The sequence below is a fragment of the Schistocerca cancellata genome, chromosome 1 (assembly GCF_023864275.1).
Source record: "Schistocerca cancellata isolate TAMUIC-IGC-003103 chromosome 1, iqSchCanc2.1, whole genome shotgun sequence".
Taxonomy (NCBI): domain Eukaryota; kingdom Metazoa; phylum Arthropoda; class Insecta; order Orthoptera; family Acrididae; genus Schistocerca; species Schistocerca cancellata.
The window spans coordinates 152,713,971-152,741,899 of NC_064626.1; the positions used below are offsets into that span (position 1 = coordinate 152,713,971).

At 40.1% G+C, this 27,929-nt stretch overlaps 1 protein-coding gene across 1 annotated transcript in view; it reads left to right on the plus strand.

The window, feature by feature from the left end:
• Positions 1–27,929, plus strand: part of LOC126167300 (lysosomal alpha-mannosidase-like) — a 105,862-nt gene that overhangs the window by 15,818 nt on the left and 62,115 nt on the right. The window contains exons 2-3 of the mRNA XM_049920466.1: positions 26,261–26,363; positions 27,416–27,497. Coding sequence (XP_049776423.1) covers positions 26,261–26,363; positions 27,416–27,497 — 185 coding nt within the window. The remainder of the gene's footprint in view (positions 1–26,260; positions 26,364–27,415; positions 27,498–27,929) is intronic.

Genomic DNA, 27,929 nt, shown 5'->3' on the forward strand with positions numbered 1-27,929 from the left:
CTTACAGACCTGAAATTTGTACCACATTATTCAGTTTCTTCTACGGTTTAAAGATGTGTGCTACTTTACTAGATTCACAAAAACGCTGAATTCTTCCAAACCCAATTTTTTAATCCTTAAAATTTCAAAATTAGAGTTTCTTGAAATAAATTTTATTTAACTGCAATTTGCTTTGCCAACTGTATCACAACTTTTGCAGACTGGTTCATGACAGTTACGTTAAAATGAAATAAACAAGTTACTTGTGGTAGCAGTTTTTGCAGATGATGTATATAAATTGCAGTAATTTAAAAGAAAAATGCCTTTTGCAAGCTGCACATTAAGTGTTTTTTATTTAACTTGTGCACACAGACCCATTTTGCCTTATTTACAAGGTGTCTTCAGTGGATGTCAGATCAGCGTCTAAAGTTGTTTGGCTTAAGAATTGTAACTAACACAACAGATAATAAATACTATGGAATAAATAATAATAAAACAAAACCATTCAGTTTTATTGACACACTAATGAGCTTCAAGAGATATCAATTGTTGAAAGAAAATTAGCAAAGCACTAGAGGGAGAAAGGGGAGCAGGTTGCAGCAATGCAACACTTATAATGCACGAGTCAAGCATACATATAGCAGCCTTTTAAAATAGTAGTAGTGGCATTTTACACAGAATGCAATAAGATTCAGTACATTCTGAAAACTCCAGCACTAAACTTCACTGTCAGGCATTACTGTGTTTGAATAATGGTATCTCAAAAAAGTGTTGCTTTAAACTAATGAATTTTAAATTTTTATATCTTTTGTCTGTTTCATCTTTTTGATAATTGTGATTTATCCTTCTATGATTTCTTAAGAGGACAAACTGTGGATAAAAAGTGGTCAAAATTTTGTTGTAATCCCTTCAAAAGAAACTTACACTGCATGAGTAAATGCTGAGGAAATGTAACGCATGGACGATTAATCTGAGCTTGCATATTTAAGAAAGATTTCATGTAGAGTGAAATCATCTAATGAAAGAAAACCTGAACTACTGATAATTAAAAGCAAAAAATCTTATGGATAGGTACAACTGAGTTGAAGTATGTCTAATGGCCCTGAGTTTGTGGATGCTGAAAAAGGCTTGTATTTGTTGAAAGCATCTGCCTTCATTACAGAAATCCTCAGTAATAAATAAATGTTTCGTCTCAAAAAATATTGTATAGATAAAGCTGACAAAATAACATTGAAATTAAGTGAAACCTTCTTTCAGGAAGAAACTGGTGAAAATCAGGAAATACTTGGCTGTGATGATACACAAACAGAAATGATTGCCAAGTTTAAACACAATTAGTAAAAATGAAAAATTTTCAGTGTTGACTTTCCTACCCAACTCATATAGAAAAAGAGTCTGGAAACTGCAGGGTGTGAAACAAAAATAGTGGAAGAACAGGGCCGGCTCTTTACTTCTGACCCTAGACCTTGACAGTTTTTGTCTGCTAAAACTGTTCTGTTAGTGAAAATTTTCACTGTAATGATAATACTAGCGGGTGAACACCTGACTAACATGGTTACATTTCTGTGGGAAAAGATGGTGATAGCAAGCCAATGTATGTTGAAAACAAATTAATTTTAAGACATGTAAGAGAAGTGTACAAACTTTTAAGATAAAATTGCATTCTCAAAAAATGCTGTATTAAGGCCAAAAAATTGTATTATAGCTGGAGCTAGTGGGATACTTACTGTTTGCATTTGTTTCAAATCATCAAAATGGAAATTAATGATAGCTGGAGCAAATTTGAACAAAATTCACAAAAAATTTATGAAAATCTGAGGTTTCAAGAACCAGACCAATGGTTGATTTCACATTTACTGACCAATTAATCAGTATTCTTTTTTAAGTAATCGGTTTAATAATCACAATATTTCAGAGAAGTACAGGATAGTAATGAATAAAAATCTTCTTACAATGTGTGTGTACAGTATGTATTCAAACTGTATAAATTCAGATTGCTGTTTACATTTAATGTTCAATTCAGGCTTCACTTACTTCTGTTGAATATGTTTTTCATTCTAGGGACAGCATCCTTCACAATGCTTTGATTTTTCTTTTTGGTAAAATTATTAAGAAATCCATTGGTTGATATCCATATTACTTTTTTGCAAGTATCTTGAGCACCGTGACTACCACATTCTCTTTCCCAGAGCAGTTGATTCATTAAAACTGAATTCCAAGCCAGGTGAAAAACCAGTTCTCTTTGGTTTGGTACTTTAAGGAACTCAGCTTCAAACTTATGACACAATTTCATAACAGTCAGGTAAGTAGTGACAACCACACTGATAATCTGAGAGCAAGGAATGAGTAGTTTTCCTCTACTTACATTCTGTATTAGGGAATACATTTCTTGATCATCTAAAATGTTATCTAACACCAGGATATCTTTACAAAACTCACATTTAGTATTTTTCAAAACAGAGTAGCAACAATACCCTGCTATATATGTAAGAACAGGCAAATCTTCACTGGAATTTTCAGTAAGTTCTGATGGATTGACTACTATTTCATCATATATGGAAGGAATCTCAATGTCAGTATTTGGGTCATCTGAGAAAACATCCTGTATGGACTGTATACTTATTTCGCCAAAAGCAGTTTATTTTAAATTTAGCCTAATTACAGACTGCAAGAGAAGCTTCTTTTCTACCTCATACACCTGCCTGATACTGACATTGTACTGGCCTCCACAATGCCTATACTTTCCAAATCTCTCTTCGAGCAAATCAGTTTGAAATTTTCCAGGTAAAAAGTAGGAAAACTGCAACTCGTTAATACGATATTCAGACAATTTTATAAAGGCCTGTATTGTTTGAATTAATGCTGAACATGTTTCTTTTATTAGTGAGCCCTCAGGATATCGGATGTTTATTTTTTCCCAACTGCTTATCCATTCTAACATTCCTGTAAGATATGCACACTTGGGGTCATCTATTATACATTGTTTTAAAGGGCTCATGAATTCATTGTTTAACCTATTACCCTTAAATGGTGTTTTCACATTCGCTATTTTCCACCATTTGGTAAACAAACTAATGTAATTTGCTGTTTCCATACAGTGAACTAAGGAGTGTTTTGGACCCAGTGTTTGAAGGGCATTAGCTGTGATATCACAGAAAATTTGCAGAGCTAGTTTAGCATTTTGTTTTTCAAAGTTATTTGGTATCATAGCTTTCAAAGTCAGACCATAACAATATTTTGCCAGGTTTTCATGTTCAAGGTCATATAGCCTCAATAAGGTATCAAAACAGGCATAATGTATGCAAGAATCATTTTTTTGAAATGTGGGGTAAGTCATACAGGAATTATTTTTTTGCTTTAACCAATTATGCCAAATGCGCTTCATAATGTGTACAGAGTCAATTACAAAAAACAATGGTCTCATTCAATCTTTAGGATGGTTATATACATAAGAGACTGAAGAGGGATTTGAAAATGATGACATTGCCCTTCTATTAATGGAATTGAACTGCTCGGGGGAACACAATGGTAAGCGCCATCGCCGTGTATTTTGCGGTAGATGGCTAATGACACCACCTGTGGGATGCACAATGCAGTAAACTTCTTAGTAGTTCCAAATTCACTCAACAAATGTCAGGGCGGAGCTTAATGGTAAGCGCCACTGTCCGTCTGTTGCGGAAACATAATGGTAAGTGACAGAGAGAATGGCGGCAAGTAAAAAGATCTCCGAAGTTATGGCAACAGTGAACATGGCAGAAGACGAGGAATATACTTCCAATGATACTAATATCTTCGAGAGGGATCCAGAATACATTCCTAACGATTCAGATGACTCAGAGGTATGTTATTTTGTAAATATACTGTCTTTAGTACGTTTCACGAACATCATGGTAAGTGCATGTACATACCATTATGTTCCTGAAGTACGTTAATTTTGAGGTTATTTTAAAATGGCTACATTTTTTTTGGATAAGTGGTGCGTGAATGCGCATTTCTCATTTATATTGTTACATGTAATAATAATAATGGTAACGGTAATAGCAGTTTTTGTTATTATACAGGTTAATAGCGAATCAGATCATATTGCACAAAACAATGAACAGTGTATCGCTCCTGCAGAAACCATTCAGGAACAGACAAAGAGGTCGTCTCGGAAAAGGCTGAGAGTCGATTCTCAACGCAAAATTAAACCGAAGAGGCGTAATTTGGTCGAAAAGTATGTTCCTCGTAAAGGAGCAACTTTAAGTAAAACAACTGTGGGACCTAATTGCCAGTGCCCTCGTAAATGTTTCGAAAAAGTAGGAGATTTAAATGTGATGAAACTATTCTAAACATTTTGGGAAGTAGGTGATTTTAACATTCAAAATGCATTCTTATTTAGTGCAATGAAATCTAATACTGTTGCACGTCGCCGAAAAGCAGCTGAAGAAAATTCCCAGAAAAACTGTACTATTTCCTACAGCGTAAAAGTTAGTGGCAGTGATATAAAAGTATGCAAGAAAGCTTTTCTTGCCATTCATGGTCTACATAACAATCGCGGTCATGTCGAAAATATACAGAAGAAAATCGCATCCGGATCGACCATGCCACCCCAGGACAAACGAGGCAAGCATACCGTACGTCCGCATGCTTATTCTGAAACTAGTGTTAACCATGTCAGGGAACACGACAAAATACCGAAATACGAGAGTCATTGCAGACGCTCAAACAGTCGTGCCAGATTGTACCTGGGCACACATGCAACAATCGCCTCCTGTTACGAGCACTATAAGAATGTTTTCTGCAAGGAGATGTCCTATGAGCCTGTATCTGCAGACAAGTACAGGCGAATTTTCACTGAAGAGTATAACATAGGAGTAAAGTCACCAAAGAATGATACGTGTAAGACTTATGACATGCTCAAAGTGCAAATTGAGAGCACTGATGGCCCCCAACTGAAAGTAAGGTTGGAGCATCAGTTGGTTGGTTGGTCAGTTGGAATTACACCAACGTCGGGCAGAAGCAGGGCAAGCTAACATTGTCATCCAGACAAAACGACCAGAAGCAGACAGTAATCTACATGTTGTGACTTTTGACTTGCAGCAGACTCTCCCAGTTCCTAAGTTAAGTTGTGGTCCAGCTTTTTACAAAATGAAGATTTGGTTGTACAATCTCAATGTTCATGAATGTGTCAAGAAGAAATAGCACTGCTTTTTGTGGAATGAGACTACTGCTACACGTGGATCAGAGGAAATTTTGAGCTGCCTTTTACGTTACTTTGAGGAAAACGACATAAAAGGAGAGACTCTCATTGGGATATCTGATAACTGCTGTGGCCAAAATAAGAACTGGAACATGGTGCTGTTTTGGAAATATCTAATTTAAACTGGTAGATGTCGTGTGGTTGAACACCACTTCCCCGTGAGCGGGCACACAATGTTGCCGTCCGATAGAGATTTCGCGACAATTGAAAATTACATTCGCCGACAAGTACAAGATGTGTACAGTCCAGATCAGTGGTGCGAGATCATCAAGAAGCCTGCTGAGAAGTATCTATTGCTTGTATATTATATGAAAAGAGAGGATTTCTATCAAATACGACACTCTAGAGAAGCGTTTGTCTTAAGGAAGAAGAGAGTTCATGGTCGAAATGTCAATGTAAGGAAAGTATGTATGTGGAAGGTGACCTCCGAAAATCCATTTGGCATGAAATAAGCTTCAGGAAACGTGGAAGGCAAGGACCAGTTCCTACGCTCCGACTTAAATACAATGGGCCAAGGCTTATTGGAAAGAAGAAAGTTGCTGACGTCCTGTCGCTCCTAAATTACATACCTCCTGTCCACCATGGATTTTTCCTGTCACTAAAGCTAACAGTTTTGGATGAAAAAGACATTAGTAATGAGAGTGATGAATGATTTTGCAGTTTCCGTAAAGTGTTGAAGACTTACTGTAAAATATAATACGTAATGTTCTATCACTATGTGGTGTTAATGGTGTATGGTAATGTAATAATTTTTGTACATATCATTTGTTTTAGTCAGTTCTGAGTTTCATTTATGTCTGTATAGTAGAAGATAGATGTTAGAATCACTACAGAGTAAAAGGACTGTTCAAAAAAAAAAATTCAAATTTGCAGGTCAATTGAAACTTTAGATGCGCTGTACCTCGAAACTGTGATTTTGGCGCTTTCCACTTTGTTCCCCTGAGCAGCTCAATTATTATCTGAAATTACAGACAGTACTTTGAATTCTGTATCTTCAGGACCCAATATTATTCTTTTGATCCATTGATGCAAATTATCACCTGTTAATTTCTTGACTGGTAAAATATGGACATCATCTCTAAAGTTACTCAGTATACTGCTGATCATGAAAACATATGCGGAATTTGCTGTCAAACATTCACCATTAACCATACCAACAACACTTCCTCCTTTATAGTCAAAATATTCTTTTAGATGTATCTCATCTATTAAAAGGTTGACATGATATTCATGTGGTTCAAGAAATTTAAATTTACCTCTCGCATATGATAAAAAATTATTTTCACATTGCTCTTTCTGGGGGCCTATGTTAATATTAGAACATACTCTTTGAATTGTTGATGGATGAGGGACTACAAAAAAACCATAATCCCTATTAAACCTATAAGCACATGGGGAAATACTGTAAGGTAAACAAGAAAATATCATGAATGATGGAGTGTATGAAATTTTCTTTGATGATAGTAATTTCAACTGTTCAATGATAAAGTGTATGTTTTGCTCTTTTCATACTCAGATAAATTAAGTGTCTGCAGAATGTCACATACATAACTCAAAATTTGTTCAATATTATTTGGAACATTAATCTGCATGTCAGCTTTTTCCATATAGTCTAACAGATTACCTAATTCAACAATGCTTGAAACCCTTGTTAAAACCTTGTCCCCATTTAGTCCTATTTTGTTTCTTTGCTTGTTCAGGACAAATAGTGATACATCAAGGCCTTCACTAACAAGAACAGAATATTTTATTACAGGAGAAGGAACTGTCTCAATGTTTGCAAACAATACAGATGTAGGTTTTGTAATGATACTCCAGAAATCAGATAGCTTTAACATTGACAGTTTCGCCTTTAACTCACACAGTGATGCAATGGACTGAGCTTTTAAATATATTTCCCTTTCCTTCAGACTATCCTGAACAGCTGCCTGAATATTTTGCTCTTCAAGTTTCTGTCTCTTTACCTCAGGGCCAATTCTGTAGCTTGAAGGTTTGCTCAAATAGTGAGGGCAGTTTGGAAAAACAGAAGGAACTGCTGTTGAAAGCAAACTTGGTCTTGCAAGTGTGCGAGGAACGTCTCCATTTCTTCTGATATCTTGAGATGTTATAATTTCATGAGGGTGAAAATGCTGTTCCCACACCTACAACCAATAATCCACATGACAATGCAGGACCAATTACAATGATCTTAGTAAATGAACTAATATTACTGAGGGACTAAATTCAAAAGAAACTTTCATATACGTAAATACTGAATATTACATTTTATAACTATTTCTGGCAGATATTTAGGAACTATTAGTTGAGTTATCTTTGACCTCACTGTCTGACCATTCATATAAGGCTACCTGTTCTTTCCCGAGTCACGTTATTAAAAAAGCTGGTTGAGATCATCATTACTTTTTGCAAATATCTTGAGCACTGTGAGTACTACATTCTCTTTCTAGAGCAGTTCATTCATTAAAACTAACCCAAAAAGTATTTAACATGGGAAATAATAAATTGGCCTGCACTAGTAAGTAGTACCACATGTCTCAACCATTAGAACTTGATCAGAGAAATGTATAAGCCTGACAAAGCCAGAGATATATTAGTCTTGGCAATGACAAAGAACATCAGAACGTAATACAAAAGACACACTAAAATTTAATGAAAAAACTAGGCCCACTTCCTTGTTGTAGCGAAAATGAGTTAATTTTGTTACATGTAAATGTTCAATCCTTAAGTAGTATAGTTACTTAATTCCAGTACTGGCTGGATGAAATTAAGTGCAGAAATCTCTATTTGACTGAACATTGGATTAAAAGTACAGACAAAAACTTGTTTGTACAATTTGCTTATTCAGTGACAACAAGTTATGTTTTTGAAGCATCTGCTGTGGCATTTCACACTCACAAACTTCTTATTGCATCTATTTACCAAATGCCAGCTACTGATGAAGAAACAGTCACAAGAAGGTTCTCCACTTTAATTCTAATGACTCCAAAATATCATCATTACAAAATTTTTGTCACTGGGGATATTAACCCAGAAATAAAAAGTTATGGGAGCCTTTATATTTTAGGAAGTAACAGCTTTTTCATGAGATGAGAAAACATTTTATTTTTCAAGCACAGATCAAAAACTAACAAGAATAAACAACTCGTAACCAAGCCGACTACGGCAAAGATAAATATCTATCAGCTGCAGCTTTCACCCGCTGTTTTTGGCGCAGTGGATAAATGACGTCGCCACATCAGCCCCCCTCCTTTTGAAACCGGGTGCACCAGGTATGTGGGGAAAGTTGCACTTGATTTTTCTACCAGCTCTCGTGAAAACATCTGGTGCAGGCAATGGTTGCTCCTGTTCTGCATGTTCTGCACTTGCTGCTTCGTTGTCCTCTTCTGAAACCGAGGGCTCGGCGAGACTATCTGCTGTTTCTTTGGCCTCCACGTTTGAGGGTGATTTTGCAGACCGAGGAAGGAGTGTACCCTCTTCGGTGTAAGCAGGTTTAAGCCGCTCAATTGAGACTGTCTCTTCTTTACCATCCTTATCGATTTTGAAGCTGTGGCTCCCTCTTGTGATTACCCTGTATGGTACAGAGTAAGGCGAAACAAGCGGCGGGCGCACCGTATCATCCCTAAGCCACACGTGGGACGTTGTTTGCAGGTCTTTATGTACAAACACTCTCCGGTCTCCATGTCTGACAGGGTTAGTGGGTTTGATGTTTCTCATTCTAACGCTGAGTTGTCTCGCGAATTGCGTGCATAGCTCAGGGGCGAACGGCTGTGTAGATGCTGGAACGATAAATTCTCCAGGAACCCTCAATTGCTCGCCATAAACCAATTCTGCGGAAGAGCATTGTAAGTCCTCCTTCATGGCCGTTCTCAATCCGAGTAGGACCAGCGGTAGTGCTTCAGGCCATGAAGTGGAACTACACATTAATGCAGCTTTGAGCGTGCGGTGTAGTCGTTCCACCATTCCATTACTAGATGGATGACAGCTTGTGGTGCGTAGTTGGTTGCACCTGCACAGTAGTAAAAGTTCATTGAAAAGTTGGCTTTCAAACTGCCTTCCGCGATCTATTGTTATGTTTTGCGGAACGCCAAACCTGGAGAACCATGAATGCAACAGTGCTTTTGCAACCGACTCCGCAGAAATGTCTTGTATTACAACTACTTCTGGCCACCCGGTAAAACGATCAATGATTGTGAGCAAATAGCGTTGTTCTGAAGAGCATGATAGCGGGCCCACAATGTCCACATGTATATGTGAAAATCTTGCAGATGGCGTCGGGAAGTCAGCAATAGGTGCAAAGACATGTCTGCTGATTTTATTACGCTGGCATGTTAGGCATGCACGCGCCCATGCACGACAATCTTTTTGTATTCCAGGCCACACTACTTTGGAGGAAACTAACTTGGCTGTAGCTCGTACTCCTGGATGTGATAGGTTATGCAGTGCACTATAAATCTCGCGACGATATTGTTCTGGTATGTAAGGTCGCTCCTTTCCTTTTGCTACATCACACCAAATTCCGCCTGGAACATTTGGGACAGACACACGTCTGAGCTGCAGCGCAGTTCTCTGTTCCTCTATTAGACGGCGCAAGAAAGGATCTTCTCGTTGTTTAGACGCTAACTCGGTCCAACGAATTGAATTTAAACTGGCACAATTCCTAGACAGGCAATCTGCGACCAGGTTGTCTTTTCCTGAAATGTGACGCACGTCAGTTGTGAACTGTGCAATGTACTCGACTTGCCTGCACTGACGGTGAATTGAGCTCTGTGTCTCGTTGAAATATAGCTACTAACGGCTTGTGATCGGTAAAAATTGCAAAGTGCCTCCCTTCGACAGACGTGCGAAAATGCTTTATGGCTAGGTAAATAGCAAGCAACTCACGGTCAATAGCACTCCATTTTTAGAGAAAAATGCGAGCGGCTGCCATCTGCCATCAACTTCTTGCTGTAGCGCTGCACCCACTGCTGTTTGGCTCGCATCAACCATGAGCGCTAAAGGAGCGCTCAATCTTGGATGTCCCAGTAGTGTTGCCCGAGAAAGACATTTCTTTAAGTCATGGAAAGCTGCTTCAGCATCTGGACTGCATGGAATTTTACGATTTCCTGTTGTATTTTTACCTGCAAGTAACGTTGTAGGTGGCTCTTGGGCGGCAGCTAATTTAGGTAAGTGACGTCTGTAATAGTTGAGCATGCCTAAAAATCTGCGAAGTCCTTTGTAAGTTGTGGGAAGGGGTATCTGTTGTACTGCTTCAACCCGCTCAGGCAAAGGTGACAGGCCTGCTGCTGAAACCAAATATCCCAGGAACTTAACCTCGCGTTTTCCAAACGTGCACTTTGTTTCGTTAATAATTATGCCATACTCTGTCAGACGGCGGAAAAGCTGCCGCAGATGTTCGACATGCTGATATACAGAACCAGAGAATACTAAAATGTCGTCCATATAACAAAATACGAATGGTAATTCTCGAAGCACCTCATGCATGAATCTTTGCCATGTTTGGGCAGCATTTCTGAGGCCAAATGGCATAAAATTGTACTCAAACAAACCGAATGGTGTGATAACTGCTGTTTTTCTAATGTCAGATGGAGCCATGGGAATCTGGGAAAATGCTTTGGCGCAATCAATCACACTAAATATTTTGGCATTGCTAATCGTACTGTTAAAATCAGTCACATTGGGTACTGGGTAGCGGTCGGAAATTGTGCGGGCATTGAGCGCCCTGTAGTCTCCACATACTCTCCATGAATTGTCTTTTTTACGGACCATGTGAATTGGAGATGCCCATGAACTATCGGACCTACTTACAATACCTGTTTTTAGAAGTCTGTCGAACTCAGCTCGCGCCGCGAGCAGCTTCTCTGGAGGCAGACGCCGCGGGCGGAAGGCAACGGGTTGACCTTGTGTCGTGCTGATGTGGTGTTGAGTATTGTGTCTGCGTTTCCTGGTTGCGTTGACGGGTTCGCTAAGTGCTGGAAAGTCTTGAAGCAGTTTACGAAAAAGTGATTCCTCCGACAGTGCTCTGATATTGCCTACAGTATACGAATCGTTACGACTGTCGGGTGTCTCCTTGCGTGACGCACACGTGTGCGCCCCGCTTAGTTGCGGGTACGAAATCGTATCACAATATCCCGACGCGGATGACGCGGTAGAGGAGCCGGAAATCTTCGTGCGGAAAGACACGGTCACATCGCACTGAACTTGAACCGACGCGGAAGACGCAGTAGGTAATATCCGTTCTGTGGGAACTGTCACCAAACGACAGTTAACCAGGTCGGGCATAAGTCGGTAGTTCCGTAAAAAGTCCGCTCCAATTATAGGACTCGTCACATCAGCAACCACAAAAGTCTATTTTGGATGGAAGTTGGAATTCAGATGTAATGCCAACTGTTTCTCACCATAGGTAGATATTCTGGAATTGTTTGCCGCAGTCAGCACATGTTGCGTTGTTGAAGTGAGTAAATCACCTCTCTTTCTTGGATAAACACTGACTTCTGAACCTGTGTCAATCAGAAACTTCTCACCTGAAGAGAGGTCCAACACGAACAATCGGTGTGATTGGTTGACTGCAGATACCGTGGCGTTTTCACCTCTTTGAATCACGCTATGACTCGGGCGCCTATGTTGTTGTTGACGAACGTTAGCGCCCCTTAACTCCCACCTTTTAAGTTTGGATAGCTGCGGGGTTGAATACATTGACGGGCAGTGTTACCGAAGCGTCTGTGGTACCAGCACCATTGATCTGTAAAATCCTGTTGGATAGCATTTCTTCGTCTTTTCCAACTGCGACTTCGTAGCTGCTGGTGGAGTGAAGTTACTTGCACGTTGAGTTTTGCCACTTGTGCTGCCAGTTGCCGTATGGTGGGTTCGGTCGATGAGCACTGCTGTTGGGAAGTATTATTGCATGTTCCTGGCTCACTGACGTCAGATTCCATCACACTACACGTTCTTGGGCCTCTGTCCTGGCTGTAGTTGAATTTGGAACACGCAGAAACTTCGGTTAAGGTGTTTGCGATGGTGTCTGCCTTTTTTGCTAAGACTTGCAATGGTAAGTCTGTTTCTCCTGCAATGACGGCACGGATGTTGGCAGGAAGTTTACGAAGCCATATTAAACGTAAAGACTCTTCAGGTAGGAGTTCCGGGCCGGCTAATGTACGTAAGGCTTTGAGTACTTGTGACGGAGTCTTGCCGCCCAAATCTTCGTATGCGAAAATTTTGTGCAGTCGCAAATCTGGTGACAACGTATAATGCTGTATGAGAGCTTCCTTTAGCACAAAGTAATTTTGTTGCGACAAGGTTTCTTCTACTTGCTCTATCACTTCTAAATTTAGATATGAAATCACTATATTAAATCTGTCAATATTGTTAGACACCCCACGCTGCCGAAATATACATTCAGCCTGCGTGATGACTGGGTGTTGTGGGCCGTCCTTAGGTTAGTTAGGTTTAAGTAGTTCTAAGTTCTAGGGGACTGATGACCATAGATGTTAAGTCCCATAGTGCTCAGAGCCATTTGAACCATTCAGCCTGCGTAAACCAAAGCTGGGGGCGCGTCGGCCAGAACGCGGAAAGCTTAACATTTCCGTGTCGCGCGTAGGTACTCCCATCTTTTGCGTTAACATCTGTCGTTCCGTTTTGTGGCGAATCAAAGGGCGTGGACCGTGATCCTTGGTCGAACAGACTGTAGTCTTCAATCTTGATTCCACTGCCCCATGCTTTTGTCTCTGAATTCATTGTTCTCGTCGGTATATATATTTTCTTTATGCTTCTGGTACGATTTTTTCGGGGTCACCACTATGGGAGCCTTTATATTTTATGAAGTAACAGCTTTTTCATGAGATGAGAAAACATTTTATTTTCCAAGCACAGATAAAACTAACAAGAATAAACAACTCGTAACCAAGCCGACTACGGCAAAGATAAATATCTATCAGCTGCAGCTTTCACCCGCTGTTTTTAGCGCACTGGATAAATGACGTCGCCACAAAGTATGTTGCTTAAATAAAAAACCAACCAGGATGGAAGCATGGCATGGCAATGAGCAGAAATAAGCAGAATGTGATACCATCAAATTAGGAATATATGACATGATGGCATATGGCTCTAAGATGGAAAACTGTCTACTGATAATTTCAAGATGTTAACTAAATACAGAATTCTCAATGAAGAGAACACTGAAAGAATGAGAAATGACTTCAAACTAATTGAATGGTCCATTATACTGACCAGCTTCTACACATTCATTTCCATCATGAAGCACACACTAGGCTGTAACAGCTCTCTTGTTTCTAAAGATGACACACTGGAAATACCATAATCACTAACCACACACTAAAAAATTTACCAACACCACAACTCAGTAAAATGAGGATATTGTACTGCTGGTGAAGAACGTAACTGCTGACAGTTGTAAGAACAAGAACAACTCTATAAGCTTGAGAGAAATGTACATATTTGAAATTAAAGCAGCAAAAATCAAAGCTAATGAGTACATTTTAAATTCTAAAAAGAAATGTAAACCATCCTGGAACGTCATAAAAAGTGAAACAAACATAGGAAGGAAAGAAATCACTATCCCAATTAACTTCAATGAATATTTTGTGAACTCTGAAAGTTTCCTTGTATCACAAAGTGATGATATATCTTATGTGGGGGCCTTCCTTTTGCAATTATAGAGTAAAACAAATAAAAGAATCAGTTGGAGAAAAACTACTGCTACAGATCTTCCCAACTCAGAAAACAAGCTGAACATCTCCAGAACAGAGGACTACCATGGGCACAGCAACTCGGTTCTAAAATGTATACTTATGGAAATTAGAAAGCCAATGCTCCATTTTGTAAATAAAATTATTGATGATAATCCTTTCCCTGAATGCCTTAAAATTATAGTTACACTTTCAATACACAAAAATGGTGACAGGGACATACAAGGTAACTATAGACCAATATCAGTCCTCCCTATAGTACCCTATTTAAAATCACATGTATAACTTCAATTGATGAAGCTATGATAAACATGGTGAAAAGCTAACAGGCCTAAACATCTAAACCTGCTAAACACAACTCCTTGTTAGATTTAGAAGAGCAGGTCTGCTGACATAGTAATGTAAATCCTCAAATGCAGTTCTCTAAATCAATAACAAAACAATCTCTTTAAACACATTACGTGGAAAACGCCGAACCACATAATGATTCGCTCTTGTTCCATATTAGGCTTCACTTTCATGGAAAGCAAACAACTAAAATCGGACAGGAAATAAAAACAAGTAAGTAAATATTAGTGTTACGCTCATAACTCAACAGAAATTGGCGTTTAGTGTCCTTTAATTTCTGAGAATTCAGCGAGAACATAGAAAATCAAAATTGCAATGGACACGCTTTTAGCTCTAATTTCCCCTTACAGAATTTAAGGTACATTAGTGGCGGTAATAACAATAATAATACAATACTCTCAGAAGATTAACACAGTAAGTGCCAGAGGATGTGTAAATTTAAGCTTATGGCTCACATTGTTTACTTTATATTACAGTATAATCGTACATGAACTTAAATTAGTTACCTTTGTTGTTTTGCTGATTGTTAAATTTTCCCTTGGGATAGCCCGTTTCCACTTTTCTAATAATTTTTCTTCCTTTGGAAATGAAAAAACTTGCACTTTCTGTCCCGTCGGGTAATTGCCTTTACACCCGGTCGCACAACATCTGTATGGCATTTTGTCTGTCACTAACACAAATTCGAACTGTGCATCACATAAATAACGTTAAAAACGTTCGAAAACAGTTACGTTGTGCTGCATTCACATACTCCCATGCACAGCACAACGTTATAACACACTTCTCGCTTCCTTTTGTTATGACTACTCTTGGCTACCCGTCATGCTGTTCGAAGGGAGCACTCAGGCCTTCTCTCTAGGTGGCGTTGCTAATAGGCGCTGCTCATGCATGGTTGTTTACATCTTTTTTTTGGGGGGGGGAGGGGGGGGGGCTTAGTGATATCCCTCAACAGTCTAAGGAACTGTGTCTGTGATACAATATCACAGTCAACGTCAGGAGTTCTGAGAACCGGGGTTATGCAAAACTTCTTTTGATGTGTGTATTTGTCATTGTTGCAAGAAGCCAATCTAACTTGATTTCTCTACTAAACTTTCAAGCGAGTGCAAAGAAGACCTTTGCAAAGAAAACTAAAACCCTAAAAATTATTAGTGTGATTCTAATTTTTTTCAATGTTTTAAGGGTGTTTTTATGTTTTAATTGTTACATGTATAATAAACAATAAAAATATACCAAAAAGTAAAATTTATAGTGCAGGATATTTGAGTTTTCATAGCATTAACATTATTATGTAATATTATGTTGACTTTGTGGTTTTTTGTTTAAATGCGCTTTTTCGTAAAAATAAACTTTAAAATTTATTTGAATATATTTTTTGTGTGGTATTAATGTAATCTTTTACACAAAAAACTGAACTGCTTCACTGAAACGGCTGAATGCAATTTTTATGGCTATTTAAACATAGCAGTAAGACTGCACATGGGACAGAGAATGTAAAAAAAAAAATCACCTGGGAAGCTAAGAGTTAAACAAAACTTGATTTTCCAAATGGACCAGCTTTACAAACTGCTGCAGAGCTGTCAGGAATCAATGAAAAGAATGTCACTCTTGTTTTCATGTAGAGTGTTGTAATACAATCAGTTAAGGAAATGGCCTTTAGAGTTGCCACCTGTACCGATCTTGTACGGATCGTTCCTACTTTTCTATAACTGTCTCTTGCCCCTACATGAGTATGACATGTATGGTTGCCATCCGCCCCGATATATCGAGAGAGTCACCTTTAAGGATCTTCCTGCCTCGACATCCTGTGCAAGACCAAATTTTGTACCGATTTCACAAAACACTGTTACGAAATGGGCCCAAGTACTGAAGTAACGCCATCTGTTTAATAAATATCAAGTCTTTGATTGGATGACGCTATGAGAAATCCGAGATTGGACGATGATTGAAAACACTATTACATACCTGACCAAAAGTGGTGTGAAGTTTTCAGGCAACAATTGTTTTCAGGAATATAGGTATATAAAGAGCTTTTCATAAACTATACGTGACTCGGAAAAGTAGTAGTCTAAACACTCCGTGGAAGAAAGGTGGATTTACTTTCCAAATGAAATCGAAAATCCTGAACGCAAATGCCAACTGCTAAAATCATGCGAGTATTTGTTTTCTATTCCCGCACATAGCGCCACTGTGGGAAGAGTATTTTCACTGATATCGGCCAGTGGAAGAAATCGACTGCCGCCAGGGACTGTGGAATCAATCTTAACAGCGCCAGTTAACTACAGCCTGACTTGCATGGAGTTTTATAAATACGTAAAAGGGAATAAAGACTTGTTGAAAAAGATGAAATCTTCCGAAAAATATAGTGTACCAACTACTTCTGTCGCAACAAGTTCCGTTTAATTGTGTCCTAAATAAAAAGTAATTATATTTAATAAATTTTTTACTTTATTTCTGCACCCCCATCTCAAGCGTGTCCCAACGAGGTCCCAGCTAGATGTGGCAATCCTAACGACAGGACACCCTCAGGTCCCTACTTTTGTTAGTTTACTTGTACTTTTTTAACTGAAGCACCAAAGAAACTGGTATAGGCATGCTTATTCAAATACATATGTATGTAAACAGGCAGGAGACGACGCATCGGTCTGAAACACCTGTAAACGACAACAAGTGTCTGACGCAGTTGTTAGATCTGTTATTGCTGCTACAATGGCAAGTTATCAAGATTTAAGTGAGTTTGAGAGTGGTGTCATATTCGGCGCACGAGCGATGGGACACAGCATTTTGGAGGTAGCAAGGAAGTGGGGATTTTCCTGTACGACCATTTCACGAGTGTATCGTGAATATCAGGAATCCGGTAAAATATCAAATCTTCGACACCACTGCGGTCGGAAAAAGATCCTGCAAGAACTGGACCAACGACGACTGAAGAGAATCGTTCAACGTGACAGGAGTGCAAGCCTTCCGCAAATTGCTGCAAAAAAATGGTTGAAATGGCTCTGAGGGCTATGGGACTTAACTTATGAGGTCATCAGTCCCCTAGAACTTAGAACTACTTAAACCTAACTAACCTAAGGACATCACACACATCCATGCCCGAGGCAGGATTCGAACCTGCGACCGTAGTGGTCGCGCAGTTCCAGACTGTAGCGCCTAGATCCGCTCGGGCACACCGGCCAGCAAACTGCTGCGATTTCAGTTCTGGGCCATCAACAAACGTCAGCATGTGAGTCATTCAACGAAACATCATCGATATGGGTTTTCGGAGCCGAAGGCCCGTTCGTGTACCCTTGATGACTGCACGACACAAAGCTTTAAACCTCACCTGGGCTCGTCGACACCGCTATTGGATTGTTGATGACAGGAAACATGTTTCCTGGTCGGATGAAATACTTTTCAATTTGTAGCGAGCGGTTGGGCGTGTACCAACCTCATGAATACGTGGACCCTGCATGTCAGCAGGGGACTGTTTATGGTGGTGGAGGCTCTTTAATAGTGTGGGACGTGTGTAGTTGGAATGGTATGGGACCCCTGATACGTCTAGATACGACTTTGACAGGTGACACGGACGTAAGCATCCTGTCTGACCACATACATCAGTTCATGTCCATTGTGCATTCTGATGGACTCGGGCAATGCCAGCAGGACAATGCGACACCCGACATGTCCAGAATTGCTACAGAGTAGACCCAGGAACACTCTTCTGAGTTTAAATACTTCCGCTGGGGCCGGCCGTTGTGGCCTAGCGGTTCTAGGCACTTCAATCTGGAACCGCGTGACCGCTACGGTCGCAGGTTCGAATCCTGCCTCGGGCATGGACGTGTGTGATGTCCTTAGGTTAGTTAAGTTTAAGTAGTTCTAAGTTCTAGAGGACTGATGACCTCAGATGTTAAGTCCCATAGTGCTCAGAGCCATTTGAACCATTTTTTACTTCCGCTGGCCACCAAACTCCCCAGACACGAACATTATTGAGCATATCTGGGATCCCTTGCAATGTGCTGTTGAGAAGAGATCTCCACTCCCTCGTACTCTCACGGATTTATGGACAGCCCTGTAGGATTCTTGGTGTCTGTTCCATCCAGCACTATTTCAGACATGCCACGTCGTGTTATGGCACTTCTGCGTGTTCTCGGGGTCAACTGACACTGCTGCTTCAGCAACGAAGTCATGCATTGTTTTAGTTAGATATTAGCTATAGAATAAATTAATATTTGAGTCCCTTATTCATGGATAGCATCTGTTCCACACTCCTGTGTCCACTAAGGATTCACACAGCGTGCAAGGAAGATATAACTCATACAAACTTTGTAAATCAGTGAAAAGGTGCAGTAGACACTACATAATTTTGAAGCCGCTGCCTTCAGTCTAGTTATCTTCAGTGGCGTCAGTGCTGTGCAGACTTTAGACAAAAGTGTTCAGACAATGCTAGAAATTCAGAAGCAGTTTGACAGGACACGGTAACAAGTACAAGTTAAGTCTAAGACGAAAAAGTTTAGGAAGAGCAAGAAGGTATTATTGCTGCAGGTCAATCACGTGAGGGGAGTGTAAGAACTGGTAAAGTGATTACCAGGTAGGCTCTAACTAGCATTTTTAAACCAACTGCAGGGCTCATTGGTACCAACTCTGATTTAGTTCTTTGGCAAACGATGTTCGAAACTTAAGATCATATAAAAATAGCTTGGCGACATCCCCAATTCACTTCACCACAATGAGTGAGTGAACTCACCATGAACTATACAGAGGTACTCATATCTTTGCTGCAGGCAACATGGCTACAGTTGTCTACAGTTGTTTCCACTCGTTTCGTTATATCTTATGTGAGTCCAAGAAATTTTATTTGTAAGATAACTGAGCAAAAAATGTATGCAGAAAAAAATGTAACATACACGATGCCATAGGGGTGACCCCAAAAAAGAAAAAGAATGACAATGTGAACATATCTTTGGGAACGACGGACTCATCAACACAAGTGCTGGAAACTGAAATCAAGATGGACTAGTACTTACTGCTTGACTCAGGATCATAATCTACAATTATTAATCTGCCACAATATGGAATGATAGATGAAAATGGACGATATGAGAGTACATGTGTATGATGTGGAGATGTTAGGCTTCCTGTATTCTGGCTGACGTGATCTCAGCTCTGGGTCTTGCAGGCCAAATGAATATTTCAACAGTGTAGGATGTCCAATACCACTGATAGATTTAATATTTTATATCAGGATTTAGAAGTGATAGGGGAAATAGAAGAAACATTGTCACAATAAAGTTATGCTGCACTGAAAGAAGCTCTCACACATCATTACATGTTATCATCAGAGCTGCAATTACAAAAAAACTTTTGGAGATTAAAATGTGTCAATCAAAACTCTGTCACTAGCACTCAAAGTTCTACGTACATTAGCAGGCCATGAGTATCTGTCTGAACAATCTTTATGTACTTTATGGCTTTGTAAACTTCCAGCCAACATCCACAGTCATTGCAGTACAGACAGACTTGCCATTGCAAAGAACCCAGATACGATTGTAAACAACTTAAGTGAAGTTCCAGCAAGTGCGAGAATCAACAACAGCCAATGCGGAGACCCCAGAATGTGCCTAGTTTTGGAAGTGGACATCACTGCCCCCAGAACACTCATGAATACTTCACACCAGCAACAAGCATCGACTGGGCCCACCATGGAGTAGCTAACAGCACAAGTGGCAAAATTCAATGTGCAAGTACAAACAGCAGCTACAAAGTCGCTGTTGGGAAGAAACTGAAAAATTTCATCATACAGAACTCGCTGGAACAATATTGCTGGTAGCATAGATGTTTCAGCAATTGTGCCCATCAGTGCTCTCAGCCCAGCAACTATCCAAACTTCAGTGATGGGCATCAAAGAGAGCTAACATCATACAGCAACAGCACAGGTGCCCAGACCACAGTGTGATAAGAAGATGTGTGAATGTCACGTTATGTGCTGTCAACCAGTCACAGCAATTGTTCATGTAGGATCAGTCATCAGGATGAAGAGTTTCTTAGTGACGCAACTTCAAAGTAGGATCTATCCAAGAATGACTGGTCACACACTGACAGCAACAATGCAACATGTGCTTACTACAATCAACAACTCCAGAATCTCTACCTAGCATTACACCTGAATCCCAACTTCCAGCTACCATGGACTTTTGTGGTTTCAGACGTGCCTGATCACATAACGGGAGCAGACATTTTACATAACTATTGACTTACACCCTACATGGTCAGTAGCCAGTTGTTTCCAGTATCCACAGGAAAGATTTCATCTACAACATCTTCCACGCCCAGCCAAGTACAGTACGACGTGCCAGAGACTTTCTGCACGAAGATATCCAGCACCTCTACTGCGTCATTTGAGCTGCAGTATGTTGATCCACACAAAGTTGTCCAGCACGTTACCATGTCATGGGAGCTGGAATATTTTGATCCAATTTCATACCACAACATGGGACACACATGTGTCTGTGTGTCATGCAAGTGAACTCCATGAATATTAGCAATTTGCGTACTGTAGGCAATGTCATAGCATTATCTGAGGAGCCATATTTTGATTCCTTGATTCAAGGCTTTCGAGCACTCACCATCCCACCTGTGCCACCAAGAAATGCTCACAAAACAGTCAACACAACGTCCACAAGCCACATGAAGAACCCTTCACATTCCACCCACAGTGTCTGCTTCCATATATCCTACTTGTAGTGCAAATAGAGTTTGACTGACTACTGAAAGCAGGTATTGTGACCAGATCAGATAATCTACGGGCCTCCTCAGTCCATGGAGTTCATAAGAAAGATACACTCCTGGAAATTGAAATAAGAACACCGTGAATTCATTGTCCCAGGAAGGGGAAACTTTATTGACACATTCCTGGGGTCAGATACATCACATGATCACACTGACAGAACCACAGGCACATAGACACAGGCAACAGAGCATGCACAATGTTGGCACTAGTACAGTGTATATCCACCTTTCGCAGCAATGCAGGCTGCTATTCTCCCATGGAGACGATCGTAGAGATGCTGGATGTAGTCCTGTGGAACGGCTTGCCATGCCATTTCCACCTGGCGCCTCAGTTGGACCAGCGTTCGTGCTGGACGTGCAGACCGCGTGAGACGACGCTTCATCCAGTCCCAAACATGCTCAATGGGGGACAGATCCGGAGATCTTGCTGGCCAGGGTAGTTGACTTACACCTTCTAGAGCACGTTGGGTGGCACGGGATACATGCGGACGTGAATTGTCCTGTTGGAACAGCAAGTTCCCTTGCCGGTCTAGGAATGGTAGAACGATGTGTTCGATGACGATTTGGATGTACCGTGCACTATTCAGTGTCCCCTCGACGATCACCAGTGGTGTACGGCCTGTGTAGGAGATCGCTCCCCACACCATGATGCCGGGTGTTGGCCCTGTGTGCCTCGGTCGTATGCAGTCCTGATTGTGGCGCTCACCTGCATGGTGCCAAACACGCATACGACCATCATTGGCACCAAGGCAGAAGTGACTCTCATTGCTGAAGACGACACATCTCCATTCGTCCCTCCATTCACACCTGTCGTGACACCACTGGAGGCGGGCTGCACGATGTTGGGGCGTGAGCGGAAGACGGCCTAACGGTGTGCGGGACCGTAGCCCAGCTTCATGGAGACGGTTGCGAATGGTCCTCGCCGATACCCCAGAAGCAACAGTGTCCCTAATTTGCTGGGAAGTGGCGGTGCGGTCCCCTACGGCACTGCGTGGGATCCTACAGTCTTGGCGTGCATCAGTGCGTCGCTGCGGTCCGGTCCCAGGTCGATGGGCACGTGCACCTTCCGCCGACCACTGGCGACAACATCGATGTACTGTGGAGACCTCACGCCCCACGTGTTGAGCAATTCGGCAGTACGTCCACCCGGCCTCCCGCATGCCCACTATACGCCCTTGCTCAAAGTCCGTCAACTGCACATACGGTTCACGTCCACGCTGTCGCAGCATGCTACCAGTGTTAAAGACTGCGATGGAGCTCCGTATGCCACGGCAAACTGGCTGACACTGACGGCGGCGGTGCACAAATGCTGCGCAGCTAGCGCCATTCGACGGCCAACACCGCGGTTCCTGGTGTGTCCGCTGTGCCGTGCGTGTGATCATTGCTTGTACAGCCCTCTCGCAGTGTCCGGAGCAAGTATGGTGGGTCTGACACACCGGTGTCAATGTGTTCTTTTTTCCATTTCCAGGAGTGTAATTCGTGGCGAGTATGTGGAGACCATAGGGTGTTCAATGCCAACACAATTCCAGTGCTAGAATACCCAAATTGACTGATTTTAACAGTACCATTAGCAATGCCAAAACATTCAGTGTAATAGACGGTATCGAGCTTTTCCCAAATTCCCATGACTCCATCTGAAAAAAGCAGCAGCGATCACACCATTTGGCTTATTCAAGTGCAATTTTATGACATTTGGCCTCAGAAATGCAACCCAAACTTGCCAACATCTAATGCATAACATACTTCGAGATGTATACCACTTTTATTTTGTTATATGAATGACATTCTAGTATTTTCTATTTCTGTAGCATATTGCACAGATGTGAACAGCTTTTCTGATACCCACAGGCATATGGTATAAATATTAAAGAATCAAAATGTGCGTTACAGAAATTTGAGATTAAATTCCTGGGGTTTTTGGTCTCTGTGACAGGGTTGTCACTATTGCCTGTGTGGGTCAAAGCAGTACAAAAATGCCCCTTCCCACAACTTACAAGAGGCTTCACAGATCCCTAAGCATGCTGAACTATTACCAACATCAGTTGCCTAAACTTCCTGCCATCAAAGAGCCATTTACAGCATTACCCGCCAGCAGAAATACTACAGAATCAGTAAAATACAGTGGACTTTAGACGCTGAAGCAGCTTTCCATGACCTAAAGAAACATCTATCATAGGTACCGCTGCTGGGACACCCAAGACTGAGCACCTCTTTACTGCTTATGGTAGATGCAAGCCAGACAGCAGTGGGTGCAGCTCTGCAACAAAAAGTTGATGGAAAATGGCAGTTTCAAGCTTTTATGTATAATAATCTGACTCAAAAGCAGCAAAAATGGAGTGCTATTTATCACAAGTTACTTGCTATGTAGTTAGCTTTCAAGCATTTCCACACATCTATTGAAGGGAGACACTTTGCAATTTCTGCAGACCACTGGCTACTAGCAGCTATGTTTCAGTAAGATACAGATCTTAGTTCACAATGGCAGCGCAGGCAGGACAAATAGATTGCACAGTTCTCAACTGATGTGTGTCACATAGCAGGAGTGGAAAGTTTGGTTGCAGATTGCCTATTTCAGAACTGTGCCAGTTGAAACTCCATTCACTGGGCAAAGTTAATGTCAAAGGAATAAGAAAATCTTCTCTTGTGCCATATTATACAGGAACAGCAAACAGCAATGCATCTCAGATGTGTTTCAGTCCCAAATGTGCCAGACTATATTTGATGTGATGTAGTAAAGGGAAAGCAGTGACCCTACATAATCTAACACTTCCAAGAATATGACCCACAGCCAAGTTAGTTTTTATCACAGTCATGTGGTCCAGACTACCAAAACACTGTCACACATTGGAACAGGCACATCTTCATGCCTATTGCTCACTTCCCAATGCTGCGTCAGCAAGATTTTTTCACATGCATAGGGATATCATAGAGTCACTACCATACTCCATGGGACAAAGTCATTTGCTCATGATCATTGATCATTTTATCAGGTGCTGAGAAGTCACTGTAATCAAAGACATATCTGCTGAGTCAGTCATAACAGCACTAGTGCATGCAAAGTTCTCCAGGTTTAGCTTTCAGCAAGATATTACCGTGGGACTAGACTGAAAGCCATCTTCTCTAGGAACTTTTACTACTGTGTGGATGCAACCACCTTCACACTACAAGCTACCATCCAGCCATCAATGAAGTGGCAGAACAGTTTCACTGCAAGCTCAAAACTGCCCTAATGTGCAATTCATGATATTGGTTCTGAGCACTGCTGTCATTTTTCACAACATGGAACATAATTTTGCACACTACAGTTTTCTGCACTGTAGTGTAGTAATAGACATACACACATCAGTCTCTCCTGGCATCCTTCTGTTATAGTGAAACAATATAGTCTTCACTATAATATAAGTATACAATTGTGCCCATGCTTCCTTTCTTCTATAATTTACTTCCTGACACTTAATATTAGCCAATAATTGAGGATTATCTCTCCACTTATTACGGTTTCAGTTTCCAGCCCTGTGATGCACTTCACACTTGGCTTTTGCTGATTGCTTCTCTGCTAGCACACTACTGACCTCACTACAGCTGTTTTGAGATTAGTTCCCAAACTTCCCATCCATAGTGCCATTTGTCATTGGAATCCTCTTACTTTATTTATCATCAGTGTTTATATATGTATTGCTTATTATACTGCTTAATGCACACTTACATTTTCGTTTATGCCTTATGACAACTGCAATTGTGTAAGGTTTTGTTTTATTATTTTATCAAACTTTTACCCCACCCTGAGACCAACCTCAAGTATTGCGTGTCATTAGCTGATTAGCACAACTTCAGTCATGATGTTTGCACTTGTTGTTTGGCTTTCTTATACCATTTTTGTGCTGGCACTAGGTACCACATACAAGCATTTATGGATCTATTATTGTATTACATGTTGTTCTTGTATTTTTTAGGACCACAGCAATTTGCTACATGCATCTTATTTTTGACACTCACAAATAATGTGATAATTGTAAGTGTGTACAATTTTTATCTTTAAATTTTTAAATTTTTTAAATTTTCCCTCTTAAATTTTTTTATTCTCACTTAATTTCTACTATTTGTGGTATACTTTTTTGTACAGCCTTCTGAAGGCGGTCACTAGATATCGAAACTGGTAAAGGGAATAAAATGTCTTTTGTGTAACTGGTTGCCACTTATTTCAATAAATACAAATACAGTTGCTGAAGATGGATAAAAACTATATATTGATTTTTATGTTGTTCACATCTCCCATACAATGGTAACATGTCCTTCAAATTAAGATTAACACCATATCTGTGAATTAGTCCATTTGAAATGGGGTACCTGGCATAAAAATTATAATCTTTCAAAATAAATAATCAAACAAGTAAACCCTGCATCAATGTGGGACACACAGCACCAGAAAAGGACAGAAGCCTGTGTTTATTTGGTCCTCTAAGTCAATCCACAAGATGTGTTCAGGTGTAGCTGAGAGCAAACTATCAACAAAAAGCAGGCATCTGAGTCTCTGCCCATTAGGCAGTTTTAATCTGCCACACATTCCAAATTTTTCACTGTATATAACACAATTAAAAGCAATATCAAGTGAATTAATTTCTTTTTTGTTTATTATTTTTTAGTTAGTTACTGTGCTTAACCCAGACTCACTAGTATAGAGAAAGCTATGAAATCAGCCCCCACATTTTCAGAGAGAATGAATAATAGTGTTCAGTTGAGGTGAAGTATCATGTTCTGAATTATGATGATCCCGTTTTAAGTGAAGAATTTGTGAGACCATTACAAAATCTTCCAAAACAATGATTACTGTCACACCATGGCTACCTAATATGTTGCTGACAAAATATGCATGGCAGTTATTTACACATGCTAGTTTGATAGGTGAAACAGTCATCTCGTCTACTAAACTGAAAACTAATATTAAAGTAAGCTGCTAGTCTCTGCCTCAGAATGGGATCGTCACTTCCTTATTGTCTTTGCTAGTCCAGATCTCGACAACATGCATTAAAAAGACAAATGCTATGAATTTATTGAGACCAAAATTCTTGTTCAGCTCCTAAAACAAAATAAGGTTCACTTTTGATAATGAATATACCAAATGATAAATTGTATCCCTATTACAATGGGATTAACAATTTTCACAAACAGTATTGTATCTGGAAGAAATGTATTTTATTTACTTTGTAATATTTTCTCATTCCAGGCATGCCATGCTACTGAACCAGGATACATTAATATACATATCATACCTCATTCCCATGATGACGTTGGGTGGCTAAAAACAGTTGATCAGTACTATTATGGACGTAAGTTGCTTGTTATGTGTCAGAAACAATTTGCTGATACAATTACACACTTACCAGAACAAGTACTTTTATGTTTTAAATAATAAGCTATGCACACACAAAACTGAAGGAACTGTGGTTATATTATAATGCCTCCAGGCAAACTGTAGTCATGTACTACATACTGATGTTTTTCATAGTTAATACAATAACAATGGGATGAATAAAGGCAAGCAGTTACTACATAGTGGAGGCATTGAGCAGCAGACAGATCAAGAAGTTGACCACTGTACTATTTCACTTGCACCTTCCTTCATACACACATACAGGGACTTGAAGGTATGTTTAGTGTAGTAACAGGACAACAACTATCAAAGACTGAAGCTGTATAGGAGATTCATGAGCCTGAATGAGAAGGTAGCTATACAGTCCCCACCTCTGAATATCAAAGAAGCTGGTTTTGGGGGGTGAGGATCCATTTAGAGTGGGTTGTAAAGTAGGAGTTGTTATCAGTCATATTGTTCTGAGTGGCATACCCTGCCTCTTGTTTGTCAATCACAGGTGACACACTTTGGCAATGGCCTTTCACACAATTGACTTATAGTGCGTGTTATACTTATAACACAGAAAACACCATTTACTTTCACTACGTAACATTTTATTGGCACACGATAAATCAAAACACAAAGAAATAGATTTCGACAATCACGGTAACAGTCATGACGAATGTCTCACACCAACTAGTCAACAACCAAAGTAAGTAAAAACGAAGTACAAAAAAGCAAAGATATTAATATTTTCTGGCAGTTCTGCCACAGATTCATTAGGTGGAGATCATGACTGGATATATAGCTGTGCAGCAGCTATAGACAACTTGATATAGAGCATGGCATGATGACTTCCACAAAGGGTGGAACTTAGAAAGTTGAGCTACAATGCTCATTTTCTTGTGTAAATAATCATTCACTACTCTTTGACTTTGCTATATGGTGAATGATTGGCTCTACTCATTCCATTGTTTACTTTTGTCATAACAACTTCTTGGTTGAATAATAATGATTTAAATTTTTCAGTCAAGCAGAATGTGCAGCTAGCTAAAGTGAAGGATATAATTGACACAGCACTGGATGAACTTGAAAAGAATTCTGACAGAAGGTAAAATAGAAAAAAATAGTCATACATATCATTTAAAAGAAATGACATATCAGAATGAAGGATATGAAGTTAATATTAAAAGGAAATGCTCATTAAATTGAAACTACATGTACCTGAAGGCATCTAAACTGTACTTAAAACTGAGAAATATACAGTGTGGTTCAAAAAGAATACCACAACTTTAGGAATTTAAAACTCTGCAACGACAAAAGGCAGAGCTAAGCACTATCTGTCAGCGAATTAAGGGAGCAATAAAGTTTCATTTAGTTGTACATTTGTTCGCTTGAGGCGCTGTTGACGGCATCAGCGTCAGTTGATGCTAAGATGGCGACCGCTCAACAGAAAGCTTTTTGTGTTATTGAGTATGGCAGAAGTGAATCGATGACAGTTGTTCAGCGTGTATTCCGAACGAAGTATGGTGTTAAACCTGCT